This window comes from Schistocerca americana, chromosome 2, assembly GCF_021461395.2.
Source record: "Schistocerca americana isolate TAMUIC-IGC-003095 chromosome 2, iqSchAmer2.1, whole genome shotgun sequence".
Classification (NCBI taxonomy): domain Eukaryota; kingdom Metazoa; phylum Arthropoda; class Insecta; order Orthoptera; family Acrididae; genus Schistocerca; species Schistocerca americana.
The window spans coordinates 208,690,939-208,704,967 of NC_060120.1; the positions used below are offsets into that span (position 1 = coordinate 208,690,939).

Sequence of the window (14,029 nt, forward strand, 5' to 3'; positions counted from 1 at the left end):
ATAATCAATTTACTGTTAAAAAAACCACCACTTTTGTCTGATAAAAATTTGGTTTTTGTAGGTAGATTTCAATAGTGGGTAGTGCAGATGATTTCTGTTTCTAGCGTTTTACTTGTAAACACGCCTTCTTTATTCTTGCTCTAGTTTACAGTTGACAACTTTTGTGCATTCATAAATATACTGTAAGGATGAAGTAAAACTGATCTGTTTAAAGACATGTTTACAGGATGCATGCTGTTCCAACTAACTTATTTTCATATCCTGCAGTTTATTCATATATGAAAATACACAAATTAAGCTCAGCTTTCCAATTTAAATGTGAGTAAAGTTTAAAGTTTTTTTTTTTTTTTTTTTTTTTTTTTTAATAATAGTATCTTAACTAAAAGGTTTTAACTGATGGCTCACCTGCTTAATTTTAGCAAGTGTATGTAAACTCAGAACTTTATACCTGTTGAACATTTCTTGTTGGTGTATATACCACATTAATCAAAGGAGTCATTTGACAGCATATTTATTCTAATTCATTCACTTTTTCAAATGATTTTCTTGTCTGTAAGGTGGGACATTTCTCCCTCATGAGCAAAATAAAATTTTAAATTTTTCACAAAAAGCACAGTACCATCAAAGTTCCCATTGTGAAGACATCATCATATAATTGCGAGTAACTACCATTTCTGTCCTAATACATAATTAGTACCATAAGGCAGAAGAAATGCAACAGCAGCAAGTTTTTGAAGAAGCAGTCCTTCCTTAGTATGAATATCTGTATAAAAAGACACTATTTTAACAAAGTCAACTGGTTTTTAAAGATTCTGCCATCCTCCATCAGCAGCAGTGCTGACTACTGCCACTCGAAATTTATGGACGTGGCTTAACCCCACTTGCTAACTATTTTTCTTTTTTACTCCCTCTTACACATGTTGTAAGTGGTACTATGTAAATATTAAATTTTCAAGCTCTTTTCTGTTCTGTATTTTCAAGGCCTTGTTGTCCAATCTGTGGTTTTTCAGGTTGCTGATAACAGTTGAAGTGGTTTGGCACTTTCCTTTAATGGAATACCCAAAATCTGTAATTCACTAAAAATAATTGGTTGTTCTGTCACTGACCGGACACTCTTGTTCCCTTCTTCCTGAAGACTTTTTCAGAGAACTGTGTGATTAATAAGTTACATTTATTCAAAATTATTGGTTTCCAGATTGTCAATCTTAGAATGTAATCCTTTCAGAAGTCCTGTGCCACTATCTTACTTCTAATTTTTCTTGTTTGAGGAATGTATTATTTTGATGGAATAACATTTAAGTTAATGAAATATCTCAATGGGGAAATCCGAGTTTTCAGAAATTTCTCAGCTGGCTTTTCTAAAGCCCTGGGATACAGCGCAAATCCAAAGTTGTGCTAAACAACATAGCACCTACCATCTACAGTATTTTGACAATATGTAACCAGTTATTAATCAAGGTAATTTCTTGTCTAGTAGGTGTATGTATCTATTTACCCCATACTTTATGTTGTCATTTAAAAATTAACAACTGGGTATTTTAACATTTTTGTTATAACTTTCCTACACACATTGTTAAGTAAGTGATGTTCACACAGTCACACTGCTGAGCATATCTTGCCGAGACCCAGTTCTGTTTGCACTTTCATTGAGTAATTTTCATACAGACACTTGCCACAGAGCTTTTGTCATTTTTAGCCACTTGCATAAGGTTGTGATTCTGTACCTATTCTGTGTAGACCACAGAGTAATGTCATTTGTTGATACAATTTGGACTCATCCTACTTTATATTAGTTTGTCGAGATTTATTGTTACAAGTGTGAATTCACAATATAAAAGCTAATTAGCCGTGTAGTCAATGCATATTGTACTGTTATCAGGCAGTGAAAGGACAGACTCATTTTGTATCCAGCTGTTATTTGTCCTACAATGCGGTAATGAAGTATATCTGGCACAATCTGCCACACGTGAATATAAAATTACTGAAAAACATTTAAAAACTCTTCTGGAAGACAATTCTTGTGGGTACTAATAAATTCGCCTGTGCAGTAGCAGTTTTATTGTGAAAGGGAATTGAAAACTAACACGACATTGTTTCAAATTCAGTGAAATTAATCCTGTACCAATGTATTACATCTGATAACATCCACCCTTGCTTTGTGCAGGAGGATGCCACTTACCTTTCTGTAAATAAGTGAACAACTCGCAACCCTCATCTTTAGGCCTAAATGGAACATTGCCATCATATATGGATGTAGTACCAAAGCAGTCACCAAGGAGCATATTATCACTGCTGTTGCGTACAAGTAAGCATCAGATATTGGTATCTGACTTCCTGGAGTGAAATACTGCAACAGAAGACCAAGAAAGAGTGGCTGTGCCACCCTTCAGGTTTCACAAAATATTACAACGCATGTCCCCAAAGCTAAAAAACAATCATGATTTTCAATAAAGATACACAAACAATTTAACACGAGTTTATTTCTTAATTTCTGTAGCTTAGAAACAATACAAAAATTATTACCTCCTTACTTACTTGCAGTCCCTGAGAACAGAAGTTAATTTAAAAGATTATACTGACAGACAAGTCATCACTTAAAGTATGTTAAGTACAGTTAGATATGGTTCATCTGTATATTTTAAAAATGGAAATGAAATGGTGAATGTTAAATGAACTGTAACTGTTTCAGTAATCCTAATCATTTTCAGCAATGAGAAATATTAAGACCCATGACTACAACAAATTAGTTTATGATACTGTATGTAATTTTTACTTAAGGAATGTTCACCCCAAAATTACTGTAAGTAATCAATCCAAGAATACATGCAGAAATGCATTACCTTACTAATTTGCAAATCCTTAAACTGTGTAATCTACATCTACACTCTGTAAATCATTATTAACCACGTAATAGAGAATACTTCCCGATGTACCAGTTATTAGCGCTGCTTCTCACTGAGGTCACACATGGAACATGGGAAGAATGACTTCTTAAATACCTTGGTATGTGCTATAATTAGACTAATCTTTCCTTCCAAATTCCTATGGGAGTGATACATAGGGAGATTTTGTACATTCCTAGATTCCTCTCTCAAATCTGGTTCTCGAGACTTTGTAAATGTGCTTTCACAGGCTAGTTGGCATGACGATCATGAAATGGATGGTGTCAGCCAAACTGAATGATTTTTAGGCAAGCTGCTTTGTGGCCATATCTCCAGGGGGTGCCTCTCTACTGCTGAGCACCACCTTGTGTACCCTCCTCCCCTCTCACTGTTAACATCAGACCTGCAATAGCTGGGTATGGTGGCTGTGGGACAATGTGCAGCCATTACAAGACTCACATACCACCCCCCCTCCCCCACCCCTCAGTCTCTCTATTCCACAGCAGTATTGGGACACTGCCAATGAAGAAGCAGCACAACTATGTGTGATGCTCAGTTCTTCAGTTGCCATGGCATCACCAGATCTTCCCACAGACTGTCATTATGCTTTGAGAACAATATAGGCTGGCCCCTAAGCTTAACTTCATTCTAAACTACTGTCCTTATCTCAATGTTATGTAGCTGGATCCCTACATATTGTTTTAAAATACAATTCTAGAATGTGGTGGCCTGTTTTATTAACTTGGTGCCATTTTAATCCATGCTATGCACACTGGAGAGGTAGTGCTCCACCACAGCCGACTTCTTTGGTTGGTTCCTCATCTGTGTGACACTTTTGCTCCACGCATCTTTTCTACTTCTCCAAGATGGTCTGACTCGCATACATTTTTTCCAAATTGCTGCGGAATGTGTTAGTTCCTGCAACCCTCCATCATGCTTAACATAAATCCAGCAAGACACTCTTTGCTTTAGTGCGTACTTTAGTATCTCCGCCACAGCAGTTGAAGAATCCATAAGCAGCTGGCAGGTACTAAGTTGCTGGCACGGTGCTTGCAGTAACAGGGCTGTCTATGCCTTAGGAGGCACACCACACCTAGCACTCCTATTCTGCCGATGCAGTGTTAAGATGGGGCTCTTGCAGAGCAGGTCAACCAGTTTCTACACAAACGGGCTATGGATTTTTTTGTTCCAAAGGGTGCTGGAAATAATGCAGTAACACAAGCGAGCTCCTAACTCATAAGCAATGGGTAATTTTAGCAGAGGCATCAGCAGTCCAGCAGCACCTACTATGACGAGAGGGATACACCAGGTACCAGAGCAAGCAGTGGCCATGATGACTGGGCCTTCACTGCCACACTATCTTCCAGCACCACATCGTCTTTCCTAGACTTTGTGCCTCTCCAATGGTGGACCATCTCCAGGTTCACTCCAGCTGCTGCCAGGCTCTGACCTGGAAGGGGAGCAAGTCAAGATTGGGGCTCTCCATTCTGCACTGGTACAGACACCCTGGCACCACATTCCATCACTCAAGAGTGATCTCCATGACTGGAGGCTGCCATTATCTGGAAGTATTCTGGCAGTTTTCCATGCTGCTGCCATCTGTGGCAAGCAACCATACAGCTTCTAAACAGGACACACCACTGAGTGAGCTCTTGGGGTCAGCATTCCTGAGTGCAGATGTCTTCACCTACTGGTTGACAGCTGGTCACACAACACACACTGTCTTGACCACATGCATATAGGGGCAGGGTCACTGCACCACAATGCTACAAATTGTCACAGAAGTTTCAATAAAATTTCTGACTTTTGATGTTTATTGTGACTCATCAGCCTACATCCCTGCCACAACCCTCCATCGTATACCGTATTTACTCGAATCCAAGCCGCACTCGAATCTAAGCTGCACCTGAAATTTGAGACTCTAAATTCAAGGGCAGAGAAAAGTTTTAGGCCGTGCCTCCAAATCGAAACAAAGTTGGTCCATTGTAATATGAGACACAATTTAGGTCGATTGTATGACGATACAGCTACAGTAGTTTGGTTCAAGTCGTAAGCTTAGCAGTTAAGCTTTACCAGATAGCCAGTGCTGTGTGTCAGGCGGGTCCGTATTTATACGGGTACCCTTCCTTTTTCACGTGCTTCGTCTGGTTTGAATCGGTTGCTTATTTTTCTTTGATCTAAGTACCGTTCTCTTTGTTATAGGTGTTTACATAACTAAGCTGAAAATGCATTACTGTACTGTGTCATGCATTGTTTGTCGCATTCTGATAGGGAGTGTTTACGACCAGTCGCCGATCACGACATGGCTTGCTATATGTTGTTATTTACACTGCTGCTTTCTTTGATAATGATCAACAAGAACCAAATAATAGACTGTGTATGACAGAAGACGTTCTGAACGAGAGTTTAGCAAAAAATTTTCTCCGTTTGCAGACACCTCTTTAGTACATTATATTCTGCATAGAAATTAGAGTCATCTTAGATTTAAAAATCTAATCAATTGACCTTGCTTCGTTTCTGACTAATACTATTAGGCATAAGAATAATATAAATACAAACATGACATGATATGTATATTCTTCCGCATTTGCTGCTGTCTCACTCTAGTTCCGTAGTTTATTAGGCAGACAAGATTTAAATGAGATAGCAGGAAACATGAAAGAATACATGGCAAAATGTTTATATTCATTATTCTTATGGTGGAGAGAATAATGCATGTGATGAACAATTCATAAAAGTTCCTATTAGCAACCGTCTCATCTCACAGGTAGGAAAAAATTGAGAACATAGAGTTGTGCACCTTGACAAACATTGCCAACAGTGCTGTCAGTCGGATTTTCGTAGTACACTGAAATGCTGTTACATTCGAAGATGAACAATACGGAATTTGTATTTACTTTGTTGGATAATGTACAAAAATACAGTGGTCGAAACTCGGGGCAGAGAAAAAAGCTCGCCTTCCACCTTTTTTTAATTTATTTACTGACGCAGAGGTTTTCGCGCCAGTATCTCTCTTTGTGCCTGCAAAGCATGCCTGTGTAGCGTTACATATATTCGATGGCAGAAGTTAATTGTGGCGTCACCTACCAACATTTTTCAGAACTTCCGCATACTTTGCACTCGATTCTAAGACACAGGCAGGTTTTTGGATTACAAAAACCGGAAAAAATGTGCGGCTTAGATTGGAGTACATATGGTAACTGAAGTGACGTTTCACCCTGATTCCACATTAGTTGGCATCAGAAGTGGGATTGACAATCGCTGCAAATGCATCTATGGATGAAGAAGATAACTCTACAACCCTGCAATAGTTGAGTCAACAACATGTATTGAGGTGAGTGCAGTCTTTTTGTGTACGCTTTTCCATGACTGAATATTGTGAACAGTCAATGTGTCTTTCACAAAGTGTGTAACTGTATCACAACTTTCAGTATGTGGCAGACAGTGTTCAGTGGGTGTGTAAATAAGAACATTAGTTTTATAGTATGTATTATCACGAGTAAGCAGTGTGGCTCATTTTCTGTAAGTATAATATAAGGTGTTAACCATGTGTATCAATTCAGGTAGTGAAGCTTAATACAACGAAGAAGTATTCATTGTTCCCATTATGGGAAGTAATAATTATAAGTAGCCACTCAGGCATAAAAGTTACAGTAAGAAGTACTATACAGAATCACTGCAAGTGTTGTCCTAATAATTTGATTTTGTTTGCTTTTTGTATTTATAGAATAGAGATTTTGTGATGCTAGTCTGAGAATTGCAGGAAATGTGCGTTAGTTTTCCCCATTTGCAAATGGGCAGTGATGATGCGCAAGGAATATGGTTCAGTATACAAGCAAGTAAAATAGTGAGTAGTGTTGGGGCAGCAGTATGTTTAAAGGGTCCTTGTCATTTGTGTTTGTGTAATTGACAAAGGTGTAAAGAAGTATGGGACTCATCATCATCATCATCATCATCATCATCATCATCATCATCATCATCATCAACAATCGACAAAGGTTAATCAACATCGCGGTCAGTGTCACAAGCAGCACAGTTTTCAGTACCACGGGGGGGGGGGGGATAGGTAAGATATGAGCAGACAATGGAAAGTTGTCTAAGATACCGGTAGCACTTTGGACTAAGGAGAAGAAAATAGCTTTTAGCAATTCTCCGGAGTGTGAGAAGTATCCGTGGAGGAGAACTGAGGTAGCAAGGGAAGAGGTAAGGATGGAAAGGAGGAGAGAAGAGGAAGCAGAAAGGAGGGAAAAGGGGGAGAAGGAGAAACTTTAAAGGAAGGAAAACAGACCTATGTTTAAGTTACCTGTCCTCACAAGATGTCTAACTACTATTAATGTATTTAAACCTGTCAACCCTGCGAGAGGTTGGACAAAATTTTATGACTGACTGGCTGGTTGGTTGGTTGGTTGGCTGGGGTTTCAGGGACCGAACAGCAAGGTCATCAGTCCCTTGTTTCAAATGTGGTCCATTCAGACAATTTGACATCTCAGAAAAGTCAGAATGATAAAAGGGAAAAGGCTAAAAAACGTACAAATACAGTCGTGTCGTCAATGGTGAAAACAAAATGAGTGAAGTCAGCAAGAGAGCAACCCCAAGGCTATGCTAGAGGCAGGAAATATCCCACCTCTGAAGCAGTAGAGGCAAGACCACCTGCTATTTAAAAGCATTCAACCGCTAGAATGTAGAAGTGTGTATGGGAAAGGATCTTGGCCATGGAGGGGAGTCTGGAATCGACAAACACAGCTTACAGTGAGAGACAACCCAACCCTTACCACCCTGCCCCAACACGAGAGTGAGATTGAAAACCTTAAACTGAAAATAAAAATCACTTTCATGGAGGAAACTGAGAACCAGTTCGACCATCCGGGAATCGTCAGCCAACATTAAATGTAAAGTGCGGGGAAGTCTGTACTTAGTACACAGAGCCAAAAGAAGGGGCATTCCACCAGAATGTGGGCCACTGTCTGGAAGGCTCCACAACCACTAAGTGGGGGTGGCTCATTACGCAAAACAAAACCACGGGTCATCCTGATATGGCCGATGCGGAGACAACACAAGGGGTGGTTGAGGCCTTTCGAGAGAGGCAGAAGGAAGAACACCACGGGACTGGTGTCACCTTAATCACACGAAGTTTATTAGACAGGGAGGTAGCCTCCCAAGAGTTGGCCCATCACTGTGCAAAGTAGGATTTGATGTGAAGTCATAAATCTGCTGCAGTAGGGGTTACAGAGAACAGGGGTAAGTGACTGTTCCACCAGCCCCACTTGGCCAGGGACCCAAAGGAAGTCAACGGAATAAGCAGCACGGTGAAGATCAGCGAGATAGTCATGGATGGCAGAGACCAAGGGATAGCAGGAAAAAACACCGGTCAATAGCCAGAAGGCCACTCATTGAGTCTGTACATAACAAAACGTGGTTGTGTTGGGACTGTTTAATAAAGGTAAGGGCCTGGGAAATTGCCATCAATTCCGCAGTACACACCCCACATGAAGGTAGCAGGAGATGATTTTCCATGCCAATAGAGGATTTGAAGGCATATCCCACACGATCAGCAGATTTAGGGCCATCAGTGTAAAAGAAAAACAGCATCCCGAAACTCCCATATAATTCGGCAGAAAAAACAACGGAACACCATCAGGGGAATGGAATCTTTCGGACCTCGGCGGAGATCAATCCGAATTCAGGGCCAAGGAGTGTGGGAGACGGGACAAAGGAGGACGCTGAAAATCATGGCGAAGAGACACAAGGTGGAGCCCAACTGGTAAACCCGCCAGAGAGTGGGAATCAGGTGAGTGATGTCCATGGTCTTGGAACCGGATAGAATATCAAGGATGAGTGGGAGAGGAACGGACAGCGATTGCAGAAGAAGCCAGAAGCTGGGACCACCGAACAGAAAGGTGGGGGGGGGGGGGGGGGGGGGGGGGACCAGCTTCAACCCGGAGACTATCAACTGGGCTAGTAGGGAAGGCACCGGTGGCCAAAAGGATACCACAATGGTGGACCGGATCCAGCAGGTGCAGTGTGGAAGGAGCAGCCGAACCATAAACTTGACACCCATGGTCCAAGCGAGACAGCACTAAAGCCTGATAAAGGCGGAGAAGGATGGAGCGGTCCACACCCCAAGAGGTGTGGGCAAGGAAGCAAAGGACACTGAGTTTACGGAAACATCCTGCCTTCAGAAGTCTGATATGAGGCAGCCAAGTGAGCTGGTTGTCGAAAAGAAGACCCAGGAAATGAAACTGTTGGGACCACAGGTAATCGTTGTGCATCGAGATAGAGCTCCAGATTGGGGTGGATCATAGTACGGTGACAGAAGTGGACCACACGCGATTTTAAAGGAGAGAATTTAAACTTGGATGAGAGGGTCCATGCAGAGGCATGCCATATAGCTCCCTGGAGCTGCCGCTCTGCAGAGGCCATCGAAGAGGAACTAACCCAAATGCGGAAGTCATCCACTTACAGAGCAGGGGCGACCAAAGGACCGACAGAGGCCACAAGTCCATCTATAGCAATGAGGAAAAGAAGTATACTCAATACAGAACCCTGTGGGGTGCCATTCTCCTGGGTCCATGGAGAACTAGGAAACAGTATCAACCCGAACCCTGAACAACCGATGGAACAGGAACTGGCGCATAAAAAAAAAAAATCGGGAGGGGGGCCCCCAAAGACCCCACTGATGAAGTGTAAGTAAGATGTGATGGCTCCAAGCCGTGTCATAGGCCTTGCGAAGGTCGAAAAACACTGCAACCAAATGGCGGCACTGGGAAAAAGCCTGCCGAACTGCGGATTCCAAGCGAAGTAAATGATCGATTGGAGACCGTCCCTCTCGGGCAGGGGAGGGAGGCGGGGAGGGAGGCGGGGAGGGAGGCGGGGAGGGAGGCGGGGAGGGAGGCGGGGAGGGAGGCGGGGAGGGAGGCGGGGAGGGAGGCGGGGAGGGAGGCGGGGAGGGAGGCGGGGAGGGAGTAGATGCTACTGCATTCCATTCACCTGTGGCGCGCGCGCGCGCGCGCACACGCACACACACAACCGAGCGCGCGCGCGCGCGCGCCCACGCACACACACACAACCGAGCGCGCGCGCGCGCGCGCGCGCCCACGCACACACACACAACCGAGCGCGCGCGCGCGCGCGCACACACAACCGAGCGCGCGCGCGCGCGCACACACAACCGAGCGCGCGCGCGCGCGCGCACACACAACCGAGCGCGCGCGCGCGCGCGCACACACAACCGAGCGCGCGCGCGCGCGCGCACACACAACCGAGCGCGCGCGCGCGCGCGCACACACAACCGAGCGCGCGCGCGCGCGCGCACACACAACCGAGCGCGCGCGCGCGCGCGCACACACAACCGAGCGCGCGCGCGCGCGCGCACACACAACCGAGCGCGCGCGCGCGCGCGCACACACAACCGAGCGCGCGCGCGCGCGCGCACACACAACCGAGCGCGCGCGCGCGCGCGCACACACAACCGAGCGCGCGCGCGCGCGCGCACACACAACCGAGCGCGCGCGCGCGCGCGCACACACAACCGAGCGCGCGCGCGCGCGCGCACACACAACCGAGCGCGCGCGCGCGCGCGCACACACAACCGAGCGCGCGCGCGCGCGCGCACACACAACCGAGCGCGCGCGCGCGCGCGCACACACAACCGAGCGCGCGCGCGCGCGCGCGCACACACAACCGAGCGCGCGCGCGCGCGCGCGCACACACAACCGAGCGCGCGCGCGCGCGCGCACACACAACCGAGCGCGCGCGCGCGCGCGCACACACAACCGAGCGCGCGCGCGCGCGCGCACACACAACCGAGCGCGCGCGCGCGCGCGCACACACAACCGAGCGCGCGCGCGCGCGCGCACACACAACCGAGCGCGCGCGCGCGCGCGCACACACAACCGAGCGCGCGCGCGCGCGCGCACACACAACCGAGCGCGCGCGCGCGCGCACACACAACCGAGCGCGCGCGCGCGCGCGCACACACAACCGAGCGCGCGCGCGCGCGCGCACACACAACCGAGCGCGCGCGCGCGCGCGCACACACAACCGAGCGCGCGCGCGCGCGCGCACACACAACCGAGCGCGCGCGCGCGCGCGCACACACAACCGAGCGCGCGCGCGCACACACAACCGAGCGCGCGCGCGCGCGCGCGCACACACAACCGAGCGCGCGCGCGCGCGCGCGCACACACAACCGAGCGCGCGCGCGCGCGCGCGCACACACAACCGAGCGCGCGCGCGCGCGCGCACACACAACCGAGCGCGCGCGCGCGCGCGCGCACACACAACCGAGCGCGCGCGCGCGCGCGCGCACACACACAACCGAGCGCGCGCGCGCGCGCGCGCACACACACAACCGAGCGCGCGCGCGCGCGCGCGCACACACACAACCGAGCGCGCGCGCGCGCGCGCACACACAACCGAGCGCGCGCGCGCGCGCGCCCACACAACCGAGCGCGCGCGCGCGCGCGCCCACACAACCGAGCGCGCGCGCGCGCGCGCACACACAACCGAGCGCGCGCGCGCGCGCACACACAACCGAGCGCGCGCGCGCGCGCGCACACACAACCGAGCGCGCGCGCGCACACACAACCGAGCGCGCGCGCGCACACACAACCGAGCGCGCGCGCGCGCGCGCACACACAACCGAGCGCGCGCGCGCGCGCACACACACAACCGAGCGCGCGCGCGCGCGCACACACACAACCGAGCGCGCGCGCGCGCGCACACACAACCGAGCGCGCGCGCGCGCGCACACACAACCGAGCGCGCGCGCGCGCGCACACACAACCGAGCGCGCGCGCGCGCGCACACACAACCGAGCGCGCGCGCGCGCGCACACACAACCGAGCGCGCGCGCGCGCACACACAACCGAGCGCGCGCGCGCGCACACACAACCGCGCGCGCGCGCACGCACAGACAACCGCGCGCGCGCACACGCACAGACAACCGCGCGCGCGCACACGCACAGACAACCGCGCGCGCGCACACGCACAGACAACCGCGCGCGCGCACACGCACAGACAACCGCGCGCGCGCACACGCACAGACAACCGCGCGCGCGCACACGCACAGACAACCGCGCGCGCGCACACGCACAGACAACCGCGCCCGCGCACACGCACAGACAACCGCGCCCGCGCACACGCACAGACAACCGCGCCCGCGCACACGCACAGACAACCGCGCCCGCGCACACGCACAGACAACCGCGCCCGCGCACACGCACAGACAACCGCGCCCTCGCACACGCACAGACAACCGCGCCCGCGCACACGCACAGACAACCGCGCCCGCGCACACGCACAGACAACCGCGCCCGCGCACACGCACAGACAACCGCGCCCGCGCACACGCACAGACAACCGCGCCCGCGCACACGCACAGACAACCGCGCCCGCGCACACGCACAGACAACCGCGCCCGCGCACACGCACAGACAACCGCGCCCGCGCAAACGCACAGACAACCGCGCCCGCGCAAACGCACAGACAACCGCGCCCGCGCACACGCACAGACAACCGCGCCCGCGCACACGCACAGACAACCGCGCCCGCGCACACGCACAGACAACCGCGCCCGCGCACACGCACAGACAACCGCGCCCGCGCACACGCACAGACAACCGCGCCCGCGCACACGCACAGACAACCGCGCCCGCGCACACGCACAGACAACCGCGCCCGCGCACACGCACAGACAACCGCGCCCGCGCACACGCACAGACAACCGCGCCCGCGCGTGTGCGCGCGCGCGCGCATCACAAGTGAATGGAATGCAGTAGCATCTACTCCACTGCGTGGCAGTGTGTGTTACTTGGAGAGTGGGGCTGCAGACAATTATATTATGGATACTGCAAGGAATGTACAGTAAGCTGTAAGCACACACGCGCTGCAATTCCACTGGTGAATGACGTTGTCCGTGGCCGAAAATGGCGTGAAGGGACCTAGGAGGGGTCACCTCCTGCCACAGATTGAGTACGTGTGTGTTCGACATCCATTATGTCTGAGGTTCTGGCAAGATCTTGATCCGCAGCGGACACCAGACTCTCCACCTCATCCTCAGATGCAGAGCTTGTAGGGAGCGGTGAGATAGGTTCCTTCTTTTTCTGTTCTCACTGTGCCATCGGTGGTTCTGGCTGGGAGGGCTTCACTGGGTCAGTCTCGGGGACAGAGGAGGACCGTGAAGCCCTACGACCAGCTACCTGTGGCTGCTTCAGCCACTGGCAGGTGTCTGCCATTCCACTAGTCAGAACGCTGGAAGGGAGGGACCCAAGGGACCCCTTCCTGGTGAGACGAGCCAAAGAAGACTTACACTTCTCCGGCTGGAAAGTGGGGACTGATGTCCCCGATGGTTTGGGGGTGTTGCTCCTGAAGTAGGTGGAGTAGGAGCAACAGGGAGGGTAGTGCCCCCACCATCAAGGGGGCAGGTGTAGACTTATGGCTCTGGGTGCTGCCTGGAATTGTTGCAATGGATGGGGTGACAACTGTTCTCGTAGCAGTGGCATATGAGGTGGTCATAGAAACACGAAGTAGGCACTCATATTTTTCTCTTAGCCTCAGTGTAGGTCAGTCGGTAAAGGGTTTTATATTCCATGATTTTCCTCTCTTTCTGTAAAATCCTGCAGTCTGGCGAGCAAGGTGAATGATGATCTCTGCAGTTGACACAAACGAGTGGCAGGCCACATGGAGCATTGGGATGTAATGGGAGTCCGCAGTCTCGCCGTGTCAGGCTGAAAGTACAGCTGGAAGACATACGGCCAAACTTCCAGCATTTGAAGGACTGCATCTGGGGAGGGATATATGGCTTGACATCACAGTGGTAGACCATCACCTTGACCTTCTATGGTAATGTGTCACCCTCAAAGGTGAAGATAAAGGCACCGGTGGCAACCTGCTTATCCCTCTGACCCTAAAGGATGTGCCGGATGAAGTGAACAGCTCGTCATTCTAGGCTGGTGCACAGTTCGTCAGACTGCAAAATAAGATCCCTATGGAATATAAGTCCCTGAACCATATTCAAGCTCTTATGGGGCATGATGGAAACAGAAACATGCCCAGCTTGTCACTGACGAGGAGTGTCCATGACTGGGCAGAGGATGCTGTTTTGATCAAGACTGACCCAGAACATATCTTGGAGAAGCCCTCCATCT

The 14,029-nt window shown here is 50.0% G+C and overlaps 1 protein-coding gene across 2 annotated transcripts in view; it reads right to left on the reverse strand.

Annotated features, from left to right (window-relative positions):
* The window catches only part of LOC124594749 (probable multidrug resistance-associated protein lethal(2)03659), a 288,064-nt gene that overhangs the window by 90,038 nt on the left and 183,997 nt on the right, over positions 1–14,029 (reverse strand). Inside the window, exon 5 of one of the 2 annotated variants that reach the window (XM_047133129.1) lies at positions 2,180–2,384. In XM_047133129.1, coding sequence (XP_046989085.1) covers positions 2,180–2,384 — 205 coding nt within the window. The remainder of the gene's footprint in view (positions 1–2,179; positions 2,385–14,029) is intronic. The other variant, XM_047133130.1, reaches the window with a different exon arrangement.